The following is a 22,961-nucleotide window of genomic DNA, read 5'->3' as shown; positions in this document are numbered from 1 at the left end:
CTGTTTTTCATTTGGTATTAATTGCATTTTATTCTTTAAATTTTATTGCACCTACATAATAAACACTTTTCAACTTAAGCAGAAAGCCAAGCTTTTTTCATTCCAAACTTAATTAGACCTATGTTATTATTCTACTTGGCTTTTTTGTTTTTGTTTTTTTGTGGGTTTTTTGACCACTAGTTATTCTGTGAGTGGTCTAGAATAACACCTGGAAAGCAGTAATTGCAGTTGATAACAATTGAGGGCTTTTACGTTGAGTGTGTTTCCAGTATTCTAAAAGTTTGCGATTGATTTCTTTGTATGGCTTTTTTTTTTTAATTCCAGTATTTAAACACAGTTCAGTGTGGGACAGAATTTTTTTTCTGGGTGATAAAATGATTGGAATCTTCATGGGATCCTTGAGACTAGAAAAGCAAATGATTTCTAACCAATTTGGGAAGAGTTGTTTGTTACGCTAGAGAATATTTGTGGATTTTTTGAGAAGGCTGGTGAACTTCTTTGCAAATCTTAAGAAAATTGTGTCTGTTTTAGCAGAAATAAGAACTTATTTCTCAAAAGCAAATCTAACAACTGCCTATACCTAAATCTTTCCATTGGTGCTAGAAACTGGATACATAGTTAAACGTATGAAAAGTTCATATAAAATTATACTTAAAGAAATAGGAAATCTTTTATATGCTTCTAACATTTGTGAACATTATTATGTAATGTGTCAATTTTCCTGTTAAGCCTAATACATTTACAATTCTTTCTCTAAGGCAAATCCTCCTCCAGTACTGGTCAACACAGATAGCTTGGAAACATCAACTTATGTAAGTTCCATTCATTGCCATATTTAAATAATTCTGTTTTCCCTTTTGTAGGTTTTGATATACAAAACTCACAGCATTATTTTCTCTAATACATTGTACTTACAGTGTTCTGTTACTAAGCTGTAATTGTTAAAGTAAATGAAGCAGTACCATCCTTTTTTGGTTGTTCTTTTTCTATACTCTTGCAAAGCAGAAATGTTGAAATGAGAAATTTTTAAATTAAAATGAATAACTTTCGCTATCTGACCAATGGTCATTTACACAATGCCATATATTCAAAGAGTCATTTTTGAAGTCTAATTGAGTGACTAGATTTTTAGTGACCAGGTTTATAGGTGTTCACATATTAAAATAATTAGTTATAACTTTATAACTTTAAATTGATTACTGCTTCTCTCTAAACTTCTTTTGTTAAAAAGCCTTCTTTCTCCTAAAGATAAATAGCCAGAACAGCAGAATCTAATATTTTTCACCCCAACTAAAATATCTTCAGAGATGTTTAAGTAGAAGTTGTGCTCGCACATTTTAAAAACAGCAAATGGTGCATAATTTAATAGATTGTAAAAATCTTTTTCTCCCATTTTTTAACTATAGTTGATTTCAGTCTATACTTTAAAACATTATATTTGGCTTTATCTTCTGTTTATATGGGTATATCAAATTTGGGGGAATTTTTGAAAACTTCAAATAATAATACAAACCAAAAATACTCTTTTCAGTCAATGTCACCTTTCACATGGATAAAGAATACTTAAGCAGAATTTTGTTTGTACTTTTGTCAATATTTTCTTCTTCACATTTCTTTCTCCCTCACTTGTTCTTTTTGTTGACTTATGTTTTGCTTAAGGACAGAATCAGTGATTAATTATTTTTATTTTAAAACCCTTTCAACTGAAAGGTTAATATGTAAGAACTAACAGAGAAAATGATATCAACAAAGAAAATAAATACACATGCATTTTAGGGGAAATGTCAACAAATTAAAAGCAGGATTAGCGTACAAGCAGCAAACTTAGAGTAAAAGTTGTATTAATTTTAAGTTTGTATGACATATTATTCAAAAAATACTTTTCCTGCTAAAGCAGGGTATGTTGGGAGTCTTGAAAACCATTCACTACCCACAGTGAGAAATTTGCTAGAAGGATTCACAAGACTCAGCATGTTGTACTTATGGCTAAGATTTATTACAGCTATGTGATAAGTCAGGATCTACAGTCAGATTATAAGGCTGTATGCCTAGAAGAGTCCATGTTTAGATTTCCTTCTACTTTCTTCCTCCCCAGAGGGGTCCACAGAGCACTCTTTTCACCTAGCAGTGAAAATGTAGCAACACGTATGCAGTTTTTCTGCCCAGGGAAGCCCATTATGGACACAGCACAAAGTTATTTATTGGTGATGATCACATAGGCACCCTTGGTCCAGCGCATACCAAATTTCCAAGCTCCCAGAAGGAAAACAGGCGTTCAGCATAAAATGCATTGTCTTTGCAAAGTCTAGCCACAGTAAGCAACCCTTTCATTTAGGGAATGGTGGGAACACACCCAAAATCAATTTCTCAAATACCTGCTAAGAGCCTTCTAGTGATAACACCCTTGGGCGTGCTTTATTAAACCTTTTCTGTACATAAGGATATGAGATAAATTCCAATTCTTTAAGCAAGATTTTTCAGAGTGTGGTACTTTATCATACTTGAAGAACACTGTGTAAAATGTTTAATAACTATTCTTTGTAGGTTTTTAATTTAATCCTGAAATTTAAAAGATATTCCAGAATGGTTTTTAAACTTATTTGTTATTCCTTTGTTAAGTCCTGATCGTTTAATACCAGCTATGTATTGATGAATAAAAATAAGAAGACTTGCAACTATTGCTTTATAACACTTTTTTTTCCTGATTGTTGTCACCATGCTTTCTAAAATTAAGTAATTTATATATATATATATAATATATATATCCTTCTGTAAACATTCTGTGCATGTACAAGCATATATGTGTTGTTTTCAAACTTTTACCATATAAAAATCAATGCCCCACTGATAATTTTTGTATAGATATTTTTGTGTTTATATGCAATTATATAATCAGAGTATATTTATATATTGATAGATTGCTCAAAGGGTGTGTCAGTTTTTAGATTTGATCATTATTGCCAAATTGTACTTCACAGAGTTATATCCATTTATACTTCAACAAAAATTACTACTGTTTTTACCCCATACTGTCACTAGCATGGTGTGTTAATAAACTTTTTGATCTTTTGTTAGCATAATGTTTAAAATATATTAACTCATTGTTTCAACTTGAATTTATGTTATATCTCACCTTTTTCAACTTTTTCACCTTAAAAAATTTTACGTTGAGACACGTAACACAAAATCTACCTTTTTAAGGTATACGATTCAGTGGTTTTAGTCTATTCACAATGTTGTGCCATCACCACCACTTTCAAATTCCAGAACATTTTCATCACCTTGTAAGGAAACCCTGTACCTGTTAGCAATCACTCCCCATTCTGCCCTTACCTCAGCCCCTGGCAACCACTAATCTATTTTCTGTCACTATGGCTTTGTCTTTTCTGGACTGTTCATATAAATAGAATCATACAATATGTGGCCTTTTGTATCTGGCTGCTTTCACTTAGCATAATGTTTTCAAGGTTCATCTGTGTTGTAGCATGTGTCAGAATGTCATTCCTTTTTATGGCTGAATTATTTTTCATTTTATACACACACACACACACACACACACACACACCACGTTTTGTTTATTCATCCTTCTCTTGATGGACTCTTGGGTTGTTTCCACCTTTTGCCTGTTGTGAATAATGCTGTGGTAAACATTGGCACACAAGTATCTGGGGATTATTGTCATTTTATCAACATTATGTCTCTCAGTCCATGAACACAGACTGTCTTTCCATTCACTTACATCTTTAATTTTGTTACCAATGTTTTATAATTTTCAGTGTACATGTCTTCCACTTCTTTTGTTAAATTTATTCCTGTGTATTTTTATTCTTTTAATGCTATTATAAATGAAATTGTTTTCTTAATTTCATTTATGGATTTTTCATTGCTAACATGGGAATATAATGGATTTGGGGGTATTGATCTTCTACCTGCAATGTTACTGAACTCATTTATGGTTTTTTCATGTAGATTCCTTTGGACTTTCTATATAAGATCATGTCATCTACAGAGATAGTTTTACTTCTTCCTTTCCAATGAAGATGCCTTTTATTTATTTTTCTTGCCTAATTGCCATGGCTAGAACCTCCCTTAAAATGTTTTATAGAAGTTGCAGAGCAAACATTCTTGTTTTGTTCCTGATCCTTGGGAGAAAGCTTTCAGTCTTTTACCATTAAGTATGATGTATTATACTCAGTTTTAAGTATTAATTGATATTAATACTTAAAAGGAGGAGAGAAAAAAGAGAATATGTACGTGTGGTTTGGAGGGATGGAGTTAGACTTAATGATTCATCTAGAGCTGCATCTTCCAAAATAGTAAGCCACTGGCCATGTGTTGGTATTTAATTTATATTGATCAAAATTCAATAATATTTAAAATATAGTTTCTCTGTCTCAGTAGTCACATTTCAAGCACTTAGTAACCATGTGTGGGTAAGTAACTCCTGTATTGGAAAAGGCAGATTATTTTACACTTCCATCATCACAGAAACTTCTTTTGGACAGTGTTGATATAGCAAAGTTAAAAACTCAAAATAACAAAGTAAAATTTTAAATAAAAGTAATTTGGGGGGATTTCCCTGCAGATAATAAAACACTGTTTAATTAAAGCAGCATAGTTCTTGTCCCAAACCATATTAGATCAGTAGAGTACAACTCATCTTTGCTATATGTTATATAATCTGATTTTTTTTCCTGGTCAGGTTTATTATACAGTAGTTGTTCTTAGTTATGACTTTATGGGACTTTTTCCCCATTAATATTAAGATTTTTTTTAATATTTAGAAATTCACCAATTCTTAAGTGTCTTTGGAATTTCTTCCTTTTACCCAAATTATTGCCATAACTTCTTTATCAATTTACTTTTCTCCAATTTCTCTCCATTTCTGTTACATACTGCCACAATTCTTTTTCTGGAAAATCTATTAAACCTACTTGATGCTCCAAAACTTTCAAGAATATTTCTCATTCATCAGGGAAGCAGTCAAGACCTTTCACAATCAGGCTCCAATCCACTTCTAGTTTCTTCTCCAGCTTTCCCCCCCACCCCTGATACACAATCCCATTTTGTTAATAGGACTAAATTCAAAACCTAGGAAGTACTAAAATGACAGTTCTCAAGAAGTATTCTAAATCTATTCTTTTCTATTTTTAAGGGGGAAAAATATTTTGTCAGTAAAATACTACGTTGTCTAAAGATTGACCTCTCTTCTCTCATTTTATACACAGCTTACCTCTCATGTTATCCTGTTAATTGAGAGTGATAAACCCATTAGCCAAGCATTTCTTTCCTGTTGGAAGCCACATTTTGTAAAGCTATTATAAAAAGAAAACCAAGCAAATCAACCATTTTGTAGTTTTGCTGGAAACCATATAGCTTTTGAAAATATTACACCAACATTATATTTTTGTACATTTACTGTTAATAAAGTGGTACTTGTAGAGTAATTGTGGTTTTGATATGTGTTCTTGGCATTTAGAAGCCCAGTTTGAATGTGTTTAATGATGTTATTGAATTGTCTCTATACATGAAATTATCAGACAGTTTCAAGTTATTAAGCATATAGGAATAAAGTCATCTGGGGTTCATATGGCCTTCTCACTTTTCACCTTTGTTAAATTACTCTGTGCTACCGGGAATCCTCACCAGATATCAATACATCATGACTTGGCATTAAGTGAAGTGTCAAGGATGTTTACTAAGTACCTACCTTTTTTTTTTTTTTTTTTAATACAGCAGGTTCTTATTAGTCATCAGTTTGTATACACATCAGTGTATACATGTCAATTCCAATCTCCCAATTCATCACAACACCACCCCCACCCCCCCGCAGCTTTCCCTCCTTGGTGTCCACTCGTTTGTTCTCTACATCTGTGTCTCAGTTTCTGCCCTGAAAACTGGTTCATCTGTACCATTTTTCGAGGCTCCACATATGTGCGTTAATATACGATATTTATTTTTCTCTTTCTGACTTACTTCACTCTGTATGACAGTCTATAGATCCATCCACATCTCAACAAATGACCCAATTTCATTCCTTTTTATGGCTGAGTAATGTTCCATTGTATATATGTGCCACATCTTCCTTATCCATTCGTCTGTTGATGGGCATTTAGGTTGCTTCCATGACCTGGCTGTTGTAAAGAGTGCTGCAGTGAACATTGGGCTGCGTGTGTCTTTTTAAATTGTGGTTTTCTCTGGGTATATGCCCAGTAGTGGGATTGCTGGATCATATGATAATTCTATTTTTAGTTTTTTAAGGAACTTCCATACTGTTCTCCATGGTGGCTGTATCAGCTTACATTCCCACCAAGAGTGTAAGAGGGTTCCCTTTTCTCCACACCTTTTCCAGCATTTGTTGCTTGTAGATTTTCTGATGAAGCCCTCTAACTGGTGTGAGCTGATACCTCATTGTAGTTTCGATTTGCATTTCTCTAATAATTAGTGATGTTGAGCAGCTTTTCATGTGCTTCTTGGCCATCTGTATGTCTTCTTTGGAGAAAGGTCTATTTAGGTCTTCGGCCCATTTTTGGATTGGGTTGTTTGTTTTTTAATATCGAGCTGCATGAGCTGTTTATATATTTTGGAGATTAATCCTTTCTCCATTGATTCATTTGCAAATATTTTTTCCCATTCTGAGGGTTGTCTTTTCATCTTGTTTATGGTTTCCTTTGCCGTGCAAAACTTTTAAGTTTCATTAGGTCCCATTTCTTTATTTTTGTTTTTATTTCTATTACTCTAGGAGGTGGATCAAAAAATTCTTGCTGTGATTTATGTCAGAGAGTGTTCTTCCTATGTTTTCCTCTAAGACTTTTATAGTGTCTGGTCTTACCTTTAGGTCTCTTATCCATTTTGAGTTTATTTTTGTGAATGGTGTTAGAGAGTGTTCTAATTTCATTCTTTTACGTGTAGCTGTCCAGTTTTCCCAGCACCACTTATTGAAGAGACTGTCTTTTCTCCATTGTATATCCTTGCCCCGTCATAGATTAGTTGACCATAGCTGCGTGGGTTTACCTCTGGACTTTCTATCATGTTCCATTGATCTGTGTTTCTGTTTTTGTGCCAGTACCATATTGTCTTGATTACTGTAGCTTTGTAGTATAGTCTGAAGTCAGGGAGTCTGATTCCTGCAGCTACGTTTTTTTCCCTCAAGATTCCTTTGGCTATTCAGGGTCTTTTGTGTCTCCATACACATTTTAAGATTTTTTTGTTCTAGTTCCATTAAAATTGCCATTGGTAATTTGATAGGGATTGCATTGAATCTGTAGATTGCTTTGGGTAGTGTAGTCATTTTCACAGTATTGATTCTTCCAATCCAAGAACCTGCTATATCTCTCCATCTGTTGGTGTCATCTTTAATTTCTTTCATCAGTGTCTTATAGTTTTCTGCATACAGGTCTTTTGTCTCCCTACGAAGGTTTATTCCTAGGTATTTTATTCTTTTTGTTGCAATGGTAAATGGGAGTGTTTCCTTAATTTCTCTTTTGGATATTTCATCATTAGTGTATAGGAATGCAAGAGATTTCTGTGCATTAATTTTGTATCCTGCAACTTCACCAAAATCATTGATTAGCTCTAGTAGTTTTCTGGTGGCATCTTTAGGATTCTCTATGTATAGTATCATGTCATCTGCAAACAGTGACAGTTTTACTTCTTTTCCAATTTGTATTCCTTTTATTTCTTTTTCTTCTCTGATTGCTGTGGCTAGGACTTCCAAAACTATGTTGAGTAATAGCGGTGAGAGTGGACATCCTTGTGTTGTTCCTGATCTTAGAGGAAATGCTTTCAGTTTTTCACCATTGAGAATGATGTTTGCTGTGGGTTTGTCATATATGGTCTTTATTATGTTCAGGTATGTTCCCTCTATGCCCACTTTCTGGAGAGTTTTCATCATAAATGGGTGTTGAATTTTGTCAAAAGCTTTCTCTGCATCTATTGAGATGATCATATGGTTTTTCTTCTTCAATTTGTTAATATGGTGTATCAGATCGATTGATTTACGTATACTGAGGAATCCTTGCATCCCTGGGATAAATCCCACCTGATCATGGTCTATGATCCTCTTAATGTGTCATTGGATTCTGTTTGCTAGTATTTTGTTGAGGATTTTTGCATCTATATTCATGAGTGATATTGGTCTGTAATTTTCCTTTTTTGTAGTATCTTTGTCTGGTTTGGTATCAGGGTGATGGTGGCCTCACAGAATGAGTTTGGGAGTGTTCCTTCCTCCATTTTTTTGGAAGAGTTTGAGAAGGATGGGTGTTAGCTCTTCCGTAAATGTTTGATAGAATTCACCTGTGAAGCCATCCGGTCCTGGACTTTTGTTTGTTGGAAGATTTTTAATCACAGTTTCAATTTCATTACTTGTGATTGGTCTGTTCATATTTTCTGTTTCTTCCTGGTTCAGTCTTGGAAGGTTATACCTTTCTAAGAATTTGTCCATTTCTTCCAGGTTGTCCATTTTGTTGGCACAGAGTTGCTTGTAGTAGTCTCTTAGGATGCTTTGTATTTCTGTGGTGTCTGTGGTAACTTCTTTTTCAATTCTAATTTTATTGATATGAGTCCTCTCCCTCTTTTTCTTGATGAGTCTGGCTAATGGTTTATCAATTTAGTTTATCTTCTCAAAGAACCAGCTTTTAGTTTTATTGATCTTTGCTATTGTCTTCTTTGTTTCTATTTCATTTACTTCTGCTCTGATCTTTATGATTTCTTTCCTTCTGCTAACTTTGGGTTTTGTTTGTTCTTTCTCTAGTTCCTTTAGGTGTAAGGTTAGATTATTTATTTGAGATTTTTCTTGTTTCTTGAGGTAGGCTTGTATAGCTATAAACTTACCTCTTAGAACTGCTTTTGCTGTATCCCATAGGTTTTGGATCGTCATGTTTTCATTGTCATTGTCTCTAGGTATTTTTTGATTTCCTCTTTGATTTCTTCAGTGATCTCTTGGTTATTTAGTAATGTAGTTTTTAGCCTCCATGTGTTTTTGTTTTTTTACATTTTTTTCCCTGTAATTCATTTCTAATCTCATAGCGTTGTCATCAGAAAAGATGCTTGATATGATTTCAATTTTCTTAAATTTACTGAGGCTTGATTTGTGACCCAAGAGGTGATCTATCCTGGAGAATGTTCCGTGCGCACTTGAGAAGAAAGTGTAATCTGCTGTTTTTGGATGCAGTGTCCTATAAATATCAATTAAATCTATCTGATTTATTGTGTCATTTAAAGCTTCTCTTTCCTTATTTATTTTGATTTTGGATGATCTGTCCATTGGTGTAAGTGAGGTGTTAAAGTCCCCCACTATTATTGTGTACTGTTGATTTCCTCTTTTACAACTGTTAGCAGTTGCCTTATGTATTGAGGTGCTCCTATGTTGGGTGCATATATATTTATAATTGTTATATCTTCTTCTTGGATTGATCACTTGATCGTTATGTAGTGTCCTTCCTTGTCTCTTGTAACATTCTTTACTTTAAAGTCTATTTTATCTGATATGAGTATTGCTACTCCAGCTTTCTTTTGATTTCCATTTGCATGGAATATCTTTTTCCATGCCCTCACTTTCAGTCTGTATGTGTTCCTAGGTGAAGTGGGTCTTTTGTACACAGCATATATATGGGTCTTGTTTTTGTATCCATTCAGCAAGCCTGTGTCTTTTGGTTGGAGCAATTTATCCATTCACATTTAAGGTAGTTATCAATATGCATGTTCCTGTGACCATTTTCTTTATTGTTTTGGGTTTGTTTTTGTAGGTCCTTTTCTTCTCTTGTGTTAGACTTAGAGAAGTTCCTTTAGCATTTGTTGTAGAGCTGGTTTGGTGGTGCTGAATTCTCTTAGCTTTTGCTTGTATGTTAAGCTTTTGATTTCTCCATTGAATCTGAATGAGGTTCTTGCCAGGTAGAGTAATCTTGGTTGTAGGTTCTTCCCTTTCATCACTTTAAGTATATCATGCCACTCCCTTCTGGCTTGTAGAGTTTCTGCTGAGAAATCAGCTGTTAACCTTATGGGAGTTCCCTTGTATGTTATTTGTCATTTTTCCCTTGCTGCTTTCAATAATTTTTCTTTGTCTTTAATTTTTGTCAGTTTGATTACTGTGTGTCTTGGCGTGTTTCTCCTTGGGTTTATCCTGTATGGGACTCGCTGTGCTTCCTGGACTTGGGTGGCTATTTCCTTTCCCATGTTAGGGAAGTTTTCGACTATAATCTCTTCAAATATTTTCTCGGTTCCTTTCTCTCTCTCTTCTCCTTCTGGGACCCCTGTAATGCGAATGTTGTTGCGTTTAATGTTGTCCCAGAGGTCTCTTAGGCTGTCTTCATTTCTTTTTTTCCTTTTTTCTTTGTTCTGCCGCAGTGAATTCCACCATTCTGTCTTCCAGTTCACTTATCCATTCTTCTGCCTCACTTATTCTGCTACTGATTCCTTCTAGTGTAGTTTTCGTTTCAGTTACTGTATTGTTCATCTCTGTTTGTTCTTTAATTCTTCTAGGTCTTTGTTAAACATTTCTTGCATCTTCTCGATCTTTGCCTCCATTGTTTTTCCGAGGTCCTGGATCATCTTCACTGTCATTATTATGAATTCTTTTTCTGGAAGGTTGCATATCTCCACTTCATTTAGTTGTTTTTCTGAGGTTTTATCTTGTTCCTTCATCTGGTACATAGCCCTCTGCCTTTTCATCTTGTCTGTCTTTCTGTGAATATGGTTTCTGTTCCACAGGCTGCAGGATCATAGTTCTTCTTGCTTCTGCTGTCTGTCCTCTGGTGGATGAGGCTATCTGAGAGGCTTGTGCAGGTTTCCTGATGGGAGGGACTGGTGGTGGGTCGAGCTTGGAGTACCTACCTTTTGAGAAGGCTTAATGGTGAAAATCTCAAATACCTTAAATCAGAAGTCCATAAGCTCACAGCACAAAAATTTATACTATATTACATATTAACACCAAAAGGACTGTATAAGTATACTGACTTGGAAATGTTTTGTAGAATAAAATTTCAGGCTATTTAGGAAATGAACAAATGGACAAAAATAGAGCCCAATGTAGCAGTTTGGGGATTTGGCCAAAGCCATATGCCAAGGAAAATTTATTAACTTTAATGGGTGTTTCTAAAAATAGAAAAAGTAATAAGCATAAATGAATTGCGCATTCAACTCAAGAAGCTTTAAAAAGGGCCTAAGGAAAGAGTAAAGAATTGATAAAAAATAAAAGCAGAATGTAATAGCATAGAATGTAATAAATCAGTGATGTTAAAAGTACTTCTTTGATAAAGACTGATAGACCTTTAGCAAGTCTGAGCATGAAAAAATACAGATGATACAAATAACCTTTAGAATAAGAAGAGTGGTATAGCTGCAGATACAGATTTTATTTTTACTCATGAAAAAGAACTTCCAGGGCTTCCCTGGTGCTGCAGTGGTTGAGGGTCCACCTGCTGATGCGGGGGATGCGGATTCGTGCTCCGGTCCAGGAGGATCCCACATGCCGCGGAGCGGCTGGGCCCGTGGGCCATGGCCACTGGGCCTGCGTGTCCGGAGCCTGTGCTCCGCAACGGGAGAGGCCACAACAGTGAGAGGCCCACGTATGCAAAAAAAAAAAAAAAAAAAAAACAACTTCCAGTCAAGTTGGCAGGATATGCATATGTATAACCCTCCTCCTGCACTCCATAGGCATATAAATCATAGATTTATATATATATATATATATATATATACACATATATATTGTGTGTATGTATATATGTTTGTATATATATGTATGTGTATATGTGTGTGTATACACACATATGTATAACATAATTTCAAAAACAAGAAGAAAATATCTTCAGTTGAAAAAGAAGATGAAACAAAGTAGCATTTGGGTTTGTATCCATTAGAACCATAAGAATTAAGAACCCAAAAAAGTAGTAGAGATGAGTTTCAAAAATCCTCAGGAAAAAAACCCCTAGCTCCTGCATTGGACCTGAATTAGGGGTTGCTTCTTATAGTATGGTGAAGAAAACAGACTACCTTACATGGATTTCATTATTCTGTTGTTTCATTATTTTATTGCTGTATAACAAACCACCCTGAAACTTTGTGGCTTTAAAAATAATTCATTATTTCTCATGATTTTCTGGGTTAACTGGATAGTTCTGTTTTACACGGTCTTGGCTGGGGCACTGGAAAAGACTGGAAGATCCAAAATAGCCTCATTGACCGTGGCTGGCAGTTAGTGCTAGTTGCCGGTTAGAGGTGCAGCTGGGGCTTTTGGCCAGGGGTCTTGATGTGCCTTCATTTCAATCTCTTCATAGGATCTTTGAGCTTCCTCACATTATAGCTTCTGGATTCTAAGAATGTGCATTCTAAGACAAAGGCAAACACTACAAGGCATCACATGACCTAGATTCAAAAACCACAAAGCATTTGTGCCACATTTTTTTTAACAGAGGACATCTAGAGCCTGCCTAGATCCAAGGGAAGGGGAAGTAGATAACATCTCTTGATGGTAGGATGGTTCAATCATATTGCAGAAGAGCACTTGGGATGGAAGGATGGGATGCATCTAGAGATGAAGTTTATCACAATCCCTGTTTGACTTATTAGTTTGGGTATTTTGCCCAGCTTCGTGTCACCAGAAATGTTAAAGCAATGATTTGAATCCCAGTTAATGTGATTCCAAGCACTATTCAGCCTTCACCAGTGGCCTTTGCTATGGGAATTACTTCTTCCAGGAGGAGACATGGAATAAATTAGAAGGAATGAGAGAAAGTGCTTGGTCTGTATGGTGTAAGCAAGATTGTGAATGGTGAATCAAAGTTGGACATGAAATATGTAACTGAAATTTGACAGAGGAAGCAATAAAGTAACAGATGTGGAGGGAGGAAATTGCAGGATATGTAAAGGAAGGAGCAAGTCATTCAAGTGTGATGGTATATAAGGCTCATGAACAGGTGAGAAACATGTTAGAATGAAGTTGAGTGATAGATTGGGGTCAGTTCATACAGAGCCTTGTATGAGAGTTTTTGAGAATTTTGGAGCAAGTATGTTATACATGGGCTCCATAAAGATCCATCTGTGTAACTAAAACACATTAGAATGATTTGAGCAATGGAGAACAGTAATCTAAGAGATTGGGTAGATTACACTTGCAGTAGTCCAGATGAGTTAACAAAGCAAGGTACCTTTTGAAGCAAGGTAATAGCAATGAAAATGAAGGGGTGATGGTTTTAGGAAGAAATGAAATATTTAAGTCAGTAAGAATTGGCAGCTGATTAGATGTGTGGATCAAGGCAGAGAAGAGAGTCAAGAGTTCAGTAAGTATTAAAAGCTGAATGTACGCTTTCTGTATGTGAAAGTCACAATATCATGAGTGTCAACTCATTAATACATTTGTATTCTTCCATTCTTTGAAAATCTTCCCTAAAACTATTAAAATCAAGCTATATTATTTGATTACTATCACATTTAACAGGTTTTTATTAAGAAATCATGCAAAAATTATGTCTTGCCATTTTAAATTTCACACCCTAAATTTCTGTGCTACTTCTTTTTTTTCCCCCATTAGGTTAATGGCACTGATGCAGATTATGAATATGAAGAAATCACACTTGAAAGGGTAAAAACTATTAATTATCTTAAGTTTTTATGCATAAACCTGTTGCTTTAAATAACTCTTTAAATATACTGCTCTTTCATATAGGATCCAAGGAAGATCACATTTCAGAACCATATAATATTAGTTTCTTTAATGAGTCCATGTATAAAATTAGCCGTGGCATTTCAGAACATGTTGCTTTTCTTTAATAACCTTTTTTTTAAAATAAACTTTTTGTTTAACATAGTTTTAGATTTACAGAAAAGTAGTACAGAGAGTTTCCATTTACCCTGGACTCAGTTTCACCTATTATTAACATCTTTTCATTACTAGAATACATTTTTTTCAACTAATGAACCAATAGTGATATATTATTATTAACTAAAGTCTACTTTATTTGGATTTCCTTACTTTTTATGTTTTTCTCTTCCAGGATCACAACTGGAATACCACATTACATTTAGTTATGATGTCTCCTTGTGCTCCTCTAGACTGACAGTTTCTCAGATTTTTCTCAGTTTTTAATTTTATTATTTATCTTTCATATAGTAAAATATTTATTTTAAATAAGTATTTAATATCCTAGTAATATGGTCATTGTATCAGTTTTGTTTCCCAGCAAGATAAAAACCATAGATTTAATGGAAAAGACCTTATTGAAAACTTCTTATGCATTCCCCCAGTCAGAAAATAATTTAAGGATACAATTCAGATGTGTAAACTTTCTTGATGTATTTTCCCCTTAAGAATATCTGCATTTAATTGATACTGTATTTTAGCAGAGCCACCTTGTCTGACCAGCATTTTTGAGAAATGAAGTGTTCTGCATAAGTGAATTTTCTAAGTAACTGAATGTCTGTATATTTAAAATCCTAGGTAATTAGATTTGTTTATGTTTGAAGCCAGAATAAACTGAATAAAAATAGACTTCAGAGGGATAATAGATTTTTATTGCCTGTTTACCTGAATTTGGACCCACCTGTTCAAGTGACATGGATGACTGAGTCTTACAAGTAAATAGAGTATTAATGTATTGTACACATTTTAATGTGGCATTTTGTTGGTTTTTTCCCAGCTTTATTGAGATTTCTTGACATATAGTCCTAACTCTTTATCTTATTCATCTTTTCATCTTTTCCCAGTACCTTTTAAATTCCTCTATTTAGTCAGAACTGTACATTGTATTTTTCATTGATTAAAGAGCTTATGTACCAGGAATTGGGGAGATGTTGTTAAAGTATAAAAACTTGCAACTAGAAGATGAATAAGTTCCAGAGATCTAATGCACAGGTAGTGAATATAATCAACAATACTGTATTATAATCTTCAGAATTGCTAAGAGACTAGATCTTAAATGTTCTCACCACAAAAAATAAATGGCAGTTATGTGACCTCATACAGGTGTTAGCTAAATAAAGCTAAGGTGGTAATCATATTGTACTATATAAATGTATCAAGTCAATATGTTGTATACCTTAAACTTACACAAAGTTATTTGTAATTATATCTCAATTCTTTAAAAAACAAGTAAAAACGAGAACTCGAATACCTGAGTAACTTGGTAGCCCCATACAACCTATTGATACTATTATTGATACTCTAGTAACTCTTGAAGAGTTTAGACTGAAAAAATTTTTTTATTAAAATAGAATTTTAGGACATGTCATAGTCTAGTGAAATTCTAAGCTATTTAATACAAACAGTTTAGTAATAGATCCAGATATACCCACTTATTTGAGCTGCCTGAAAACCAAAGTTAGAACATTCTTGCAAAAATAAACGTTTAATACCTTTGCTTAGATCAGTTTTGCTTTTTGTAGCAGAACCCTTTCTTCAAAGAAAATATTATTCAGAAATCTAGTACATAAATAAAATAAGCAAGAAGTGTAATGCTACTTTGGCAAAATTGACTGCTGTCAAGAAAGTACACCAATGTTAAGTTGTCCAGTTGGACTTCAGTATTAAAAACTGCCTTTTGCTGGTCAGGTGTCTTGGTTAAACACATCAAGGATGATGGCTGTGTTACTTAGCTCATACAATTTGGTCATTTTAAAATAAACTGATGGCAAAGTTAGCAGAAGAAAAGCACCACCCAGTACCTCTTTTTTAAAAATTTAGGATGAAATAATATATTGGTATTACCTACTCGGAAATAACAGCAACAGAAGGATCACTTCATTGTTTTTCTCTTGGGAGCAATTTGCCTTACCAAACATGAGCAAGATGCAGTCTAAAAGAAAGAGACCTAATAGTGACACCTCTCCAAGGACAAACTGCACATAATTTTGAAGAAGGAATCGTAGACCAGAGTCCAGAAGTACTCAGTACATCATCAGCCTCACGTATTCAGCAGTAATACCTCTGAATTTATAGAGAAAAAAGAGCTTTCCTTATATTTCTTAATTTAAAATCATCATATTTCCTATACGTATGCCTTTATGTGTGTGTTCCTTATGTTAGTACAGTTTCTAGGTCCTATAATGACGGGAACCTATCAATAAAGATAATTATTATTCAGTGTCAATTTTTTTCCCCTCTATCCCCAGGGAAATTCAGGGCTTGGTTTCAGCATTGCAGGAGGTACAGACAACCCACACATTGGAGATGACTCAAGTATTTTCATTACCAAAATAATTGCAGGGGGAGCAGCTGCCCAAGATGGAAGATTGCGGTATGTTTTGCACTTTATGTTGTGATACCAAATCCTCTTTGTATCTTTTTCTTGAGGCAACTGTACAATGAATAAATACAAATGAACACTATCATAATAACTAACATAAGGTAGATGCTCAGATATCAAATGAATGAATGAGATAATTGTGCTTTAAGCATTTTCCCTCTTTTCAATTAGGAATTCAGTTTTATCTTAGAAGTTAAGCATTTTGAATAATAAATTTGACTGTTTAAATATTTCTGAGCAAATTTATAGAAATCATAGATTTCCCATTGTATGTTCAAATACATTCACAAAATGTGTTATTTTCTGAGTGGGAAACGTGTATACGCTTATTTAAGGTACAGGGAATCATATATATCTGAGTTGGTATCCCAGACCACAAAGAGTAGTAAAGATTATGCAGACTTTAAATAAATTAATCTATTTTCTAAATTGAATAAATGTAAGTAATATTGGTCTTTTGTTTAAATGTAAGGTTCCATTTCAGAAAATATCTTTAGCATACTTTGTTGTTTCCTTAGACCATAGATTGTGGCACTTTTCTTGTTGCCTTATTTGTTGCTTTTTATACATGGTGATGTGATGGTTTTCTAAAGTTTTAGGACTAAGGATTATATATGGTCTGTTAAAAACAGTATCTTATTTTAAGGCTGTTCATGCCTTATACAGCTTTTCAGTTTCTAAACTTCTCACTGGATATGATAAGTGGTATATTAATGAAATTAAATATGAAATCAATAATTTGACTTTCATGTAAATGTAAATATTTACTTCCTGCTTCCTGCTATTGGCCTTTTATTTGTGCTTCATGTGTGAAAATTAGTATGTTCCATTTGTTTCACTGGAGAACATACCTATAGTACTAACTCTGAGGTGTCACTGTCTTTGGATATAGAATTTATTTTCTTTAAAAAAGTTAATTAGATATAGAAGTTTATCATGATCACTTTAAATGTTTTAATTGTTTTGTTCCCCATCCCTGCCCAATTTGAGATGACCATCTTTTAATTTGTTTTCTTATTTTTTTTCTACATGAATACCATGCAGTTGAAACTGAGATTAGTTTATTTTTTGGTAAATCAATGAATTAATCTCAATTTTGCTGCTGTGACCTTAAGCTAGTTATTCAGTCTGAGCCTCAGATTTTTTATGTTTGAATCACTGCTCTGTTAGTCATTATCAGGGTGGCCTTGGGAAAGTTATTTAAACTTTGTACCTCAGTTTTTCTATCTATAAAATGGGGATATAAATATGTATCTACCTTACAGATTGTTGTAAGGGTTAAAACACTAAAAGAAGTTCCTAGCGTGTGGTTAGTGCTAAATAAATATTTGCTGTTTTTCTAAAATATCTTAATTTCTATACGTAATCATACAAATTACAGCTGTCAGGACTTCCCTGGTGGCACAGTGTTTAGGAATCTGCCTGCCAAAGCAGGGGACACGGGTTCGCTTCCTGGTCTGGGAAGATCCCACATGCTGCAGAGCAGCTAAGCCCATGTGCCACAACTACTGAGGCTGCGCTCTAGAGCCCGCGAGCCACAACTGCTAAGCCCATGCACAGCCACTACTAAAGCCTACGCCCTCTAAGGCCCGTGTTCCACAACTACTGAGCCCATGTGCTGCAACTACTGAAGCCCACGTGCCTAGAACCTGTGCTCCCCAACAAGAGACCGCCACTGCAATGAGCAGCCCATGCACCGCAACAAAGAGTAGCCCCCATTCGTCGCAACTAGAGAAAGCCCACGTGCAGCAACGAAGACCCAGACACAGCCCCCCCCAAAAAAAAAATTATAGCTGTCGTTATTATTTAATATTTTTGTATAATGATCTGTTATTTGCACTGTTTCCTTTGCTGGCCCTTGGGAAATGTTTGTATTTATATGAGTTTTTGATACATTGGAATTTAACATGCAGTTTCTTATAAATAATTCTAGTAAATAATTCTCGTCAAGAAAAGAAAATTGGCAAAGAGAAAAATTGATATTAAAATTTTAATATTTAATTTTTAATGTTTTTTTTCCTCAGGGTCAATGACTGTATATTGCGAGTAAATGAAGTAGACGTTCGTGATGTGACACATAGCAAAGCAGTTGAAGCATTGAAAGAAGCGGGATCTATTGTACGCTTGTACGTAAAAAGACGGAAACCAGTATCAGAAAAAATAATGGAAATAAAGCTCATTAAAGGTCCTAAAGGTATGAAATAAATCAAACAAAGACAAATTATTAAGTAAGAAATCTCTAAGTGAAATGTAACTATGAAGTTATTTATGACACACATTCTAAGATTAACAATGCTGGTAATCTACAGAACTTAGTGAATTTTTAGAATTTCTGTGTTATTTCTACTGATTTTTGTCTTAAGTAGAATACTATGCAAACATTTTGCAGTCATGTGTAGTGTTGATATTAACTTGTAATCGTTAATCTACTAAGTGCATAAAATGCAGATACACAGGCTAAAAGAAAAAAATATTTATGAACATGTCATCAGGAGTTACATCTGCAATGAAGACTGTTAGGATGTGATCTGAATTTTGAAAACATGGATGGGATTGAGGATAAATGGAAATATTGATTCTAATTTGTGGCTTCATGGAAAAATGCATAGAGAGCTACAGGTTTGGCATCAAAGCTATGGGATTTATGAATTATTGAAGCTCCTTACTTAAAATTAATTCATAGAATATTGAAAAGAGAAGCAGCATCTGCATTTCTGAAGCTGTTGGTTCTGCCCACCACTAATTTTTTTTTCTCAGTTTTAATCTTGTGGAAGTGTTAAAAGTGTTAGTAAGAAGTGCAATTATGATGGAAACAAAAGTGAAGCAATTTTACACCATCTCTTTGAACTAATAAACAAATGCATTTTACAAAGACACTTTAAGAAGTAACCTGGTTGGGGGTGGGGGGGTCTTGCCTGGTGGTCCAGCAGCTAAAGACTCCACGCTCCCAATGCAGGGGGCCGGGTTCGATCCCTGGTCAGGGAACTAGATCCCATATGCCACAACTAAAGGAGCCTGCATGCCGCAGCTAAAAGATCCCGCACGGCACAACAGAGATCCTGTGTGTCACAACTAAGACCTGGCACAGCCAATTAAATAAATAAATAAATAAATAAATAATTTTTTTTTTTTTTTAAGTAACCTGGGGGTAAAAAGGTTCTCATTTGTAACTATAGGAGCACCTATATATGTAATTGCCCCTGATTACAAAATACTTAGGATTTTTAAAATAGGTAAATAGATAATTTTCTGTTTTAAAAAACATTAGTTTGGTGAAGTTATCACCTAGTTTTCAGTCATTTGGACTTAAGTTTACATATATTGGTGAAATTCTAAAACTAGTGTTTTCCATACAGGTCTTGGGTTCAGCATTGCAGGAGGTGTTGGAAATCAACATATTCCTGGGGATAATAGCATCTATGTAACCAAAATAATTGAAGGAGGTGCAGCACATAAAGATGGTAAACTTCAGATTGGAGATAAACTTTTAGCAGTGAGTATAAGAAATCCATTGTTTTAAAAATCACTTTGATGTCTTTTTTTTTCTGACAGACTGAATTTCTACGTGCCAAAAATGTTTAAATGATATTTCCATGAGTGAATACTAGTCTTGCTTTAGTCAAAACCTGAAAAATGATTCTTTATTTGCCACTACCATTTCCTCTGCTAGCTCCCCTCTCTTTTTCTTTCATTCTGTTTAGGGGCTTGGATGCACAGAATTGTTTAGTCATAATCTTTAGGTTCATAACATCATCATCCTTTGTTCATGTGTGACCTTGTTTTTCCCTTTCTTACTTTAATTAATTAATCAATTATTTTATTTATAATATAGTAAAAACTGCTAGTCATTACCCAACCCAAGAACTAGAATATCAACAACTTGTGTTCCTCATTCCTTTGTTTTTTAAAGATTGCTTTATCACATACATATTCCTAAATGTTTTGTTTAGTAGTGTGTGTTTTGAAAATTTTTAAAGGCTATTGTGCTGTATATAGTCTTTTTTAATACTTTTCTCACTCAATATTGTTTTACTGAGACTTATCCATATTGTTGCCTAGAGCTGAGATTTATTCATTTACCCTCTTCATAATATTCTATTCTGGGACTGTAGACTGTATCACAATTTATTTATCCAATCTTCATCAATAACTGTCTTAGTTCATGTTCCCTAGAAAAACAAAACCTGAAGAAAAGCTACTCTGCTAAGGTATTATTGGGAGGTATAACTTCAGAGAAGCTAGAGTGAGTGAAAATGAAAAGTGAGGCAGAGAATGAGGGAAAGCCAATACAATGTATTATGTTTCTGAACTGGCTATAAAATCATAAGAAAATGTAGCTGATTGCTTGTTATGTAGGACAGTCTCCCAGGCAGGCAATGTGGAACTGCTAAACCTTAGATCCAGCCATCCAGGGAAAAGAAAGGATTTTATCTACTGACGCCTTTTAGTCTCTTGTCTCTTGTTAGTTAGAGTCTAACCCCATGGGGGTTAACTGTCCTAGATTTCTCGACTGTGTTATCCAGCCCCTCTGGACAAATGCTAAGGAAGCCAGTTCCCACACTCTGGCACAGCACTTCCCCTGAACCCAGAAGTCGTGAGAAGAGCTAGAGCCTCGTGGTCTAGACAGGTCAGATGTGGTCTTCTAATATGTTACAGCTCTCACTATGTGGAACACGTCAGCCAAACCCAAGCCCAGCCTTTACTCCAGAAGAGGTTGAAAGAGCTCATAATGTTAGGGGACAATATGAGAGTAGCAGTAGCTAGGACTCTCCCCTAACCAAGCAACCAAAGCCTAGTGGACACGTAGGCTCAAGTGAATCTGAAAAGGCATACAAACAAAGTCTGGTATAGTGGTGATTTGGTCTATCTCCTATTTATTTATTTGCCCTTTTTTAATAGTTATGCTAGGAAGAGCAACTAATTATTTTTGAGTTAATGACAGGGAGGAGGAAGGAACTGTCCTTCAACTGCTTCTCTCTAACTTATCCTCTCACAGCTATGACTTGCCACTCTTTCCCCCAAGCTACAACCAACACTCCCTCATCATTGCATACACCCCCCACCAACACACACCAGTTCCAAACAACCTTCTTTCTCCACTACGTTTCTCACTTTTATTTTTAATTTCTTACATACTGTGTCTTCTTTATCCTTCTTCCAAAATCAATTTTAGGGGTAGGGAGCCAGAAATTCATGCTGATTTACCGTTTAGGGAGGCTTTTGTTGCCATAATTCCACTGAAATTATTCAATTCTTAATTTTCACCTTAATTGATGTATCAGGCATTTGACATACCTTCTTCCTTCTTAAAACACTCTTTCCAGTTCGCCTGATAGTCACCCTCTATCTTGCTATTCCTCTTAGCTCACCAGCCATTCCTTCTCATTCTCCTTTTCGGTGCATCTTCTCCCTAACTTCTAAACATTGAAGTGATCCAGGACTCAATACTTGAACATATTCTCTTCTCTCTTTGATAGGTGGTCAAATAACTTACTGGGTCTTATTGTACATGATAGTAATAAGTATTGTTTTCTGAACTTCAGTCTCCTTCTCTATGTCTCAAGAGTCATCTCAAATATAATATACAGTTGGCTCTTTGTATCCGTGGGTTCCACGTCTGTGGATTCAACCAACTGAAGATCGAAAATATTTGGTGGAAAAAAATTCTAGAAAGTTCCCAAAAGGCAAAACTTGAATTTACATGACATTTATTTTATATTAGGTATTATAAGTGATCTAAAGATGATTTAAAGTATAAGGTGAGGGTGTGCGTAGCTTATATGCAAATACTACGCCATTTTACTTAAGGAACATGAGAATCTGCAAATTTTTTTATCCTCGAGGAGGGTGATGGGGGGTAGTGGGGTTATAGAATCATTCCCCCACAGATACCGAAGTACAACTGTATCTAAAAATGAACTTTCAAATCACGGCAACCCACCCCACCTTGCCCCCCAAAATTCTGCTCTTTGCATAATTTTCACATCTCATTGAACGGGAACTTTATCCTTCTAATTTCCCCAAGTCTAAAACTTTAGGATCATTCTCTTTCTTTCCCACTCCACATTGAATCACCTCAGCAAATCTTGTCAGCTCTTTTATCAGTTATCTAATGCTGCATAAGAAAAAACAAAAATTAGTGGCTAAAATGACAACAATTATTTATTTGCTTACACTTCTGCAATTTGGATATGTTTGGCCAGGGTAGCCTGTCTTTATTCCATATAATGTCTACTGGGGTGGCTCAACTAGGGCCAAGGGTCCACCTCCAAGTTGGCTCACATATAGTGGACCGGTTGGTTTTGGCTGTCATCTAGGAACTCAACTGGGGCTGTTAGCCAGGTATTCAGTTCTCCAGTGGGCTGTCCACATGGCTAACTTGAGCTTCTCACAAAGTGGTGGCCAGGTTCCAAGAGGGACATGCCAGAGTGAGCTTTTCCAAGAAGACAGCTCTAATGTGTGGCATTTATTAATCCTCTCTTTGCATCACAGTTACTAATGTCTCATTTCAGGCCATCAGAAGAACAGTATACCACAGTTGTGTATTTCAAAATGCAGCAAGTCCTCACTGTACACAGTAGGGTGGGACCATAAAAATGACCATGCAGTTGAAATCCTGCGAAGCATTATTAGTAATCAGTGGTGAAAGTCAGGATTGTTCTGTGACCTTTAGAAGTTTTCGTCAAAACATTTAAAAGTCTCCTGCAGTCGATTATAAAGTCA

At 35.0% G+C, this 22,961-nt stretch overlaps 1 protein-coding gene across 9 annotated transcripts in view; it reads left to right on the top strand.

Annotated features, from left to right (window-relative positions):
- Positions 1-22,961, top strand: part of DLG1 (discs large MAGUK scaffold protein 1) — a 286,699-nt gene that overhangs the window by 147,905 nt on the left and 115,833 nt on the right. For all 9 annotated transcript variants that reach the window (XM_027108229.1, XM_027108241.1, XM_027108235.1 and 6 more), the window contains 5 exons: positions 759-812; positions 13,529-13,579; positions 16,105-16,229; positions 18,263-18,432; positions 19,595-19,731. In XM_027108229.1, the coding sequence (XP_026964030.1) occupies positions 759-812; positions 13,529-13,579; positions 16,105-16,229; positions 18,263-18,432; positions 19,595-19,731 (537 nt within the window). The remainder of the gene's footprint in view (positions 1-758; positions 813-13,528; positions 13,580-16,104; positions 16,230-18,262; positions 18,433-19,594; positions 19,732-22,961) is intronic.

The sequence above is a fragment of the Aethalodelphis obliquidens genome, unplaced genomic scaffold, assembly GCF_003676395.1.
Source record: "Aethalodelphis obliquidens isolate GAN/ISIS:26980383/991018 unplaced genomic scaffold, ASM367639v1 scaffold1, whole genome shotgun sequence".
Classification (NCBI taxonomy): Eukaryota; Metazoa; Chordata; class Mammalia; order Artiodactyla; family Delphinidae; genus Aethalodelphis; species Aethalodelphis obliquidens.
Note: the sequence above shows the minus strand (reverse complement) of the source record. Positions and strands in the feature narration are given on the sequence as shown.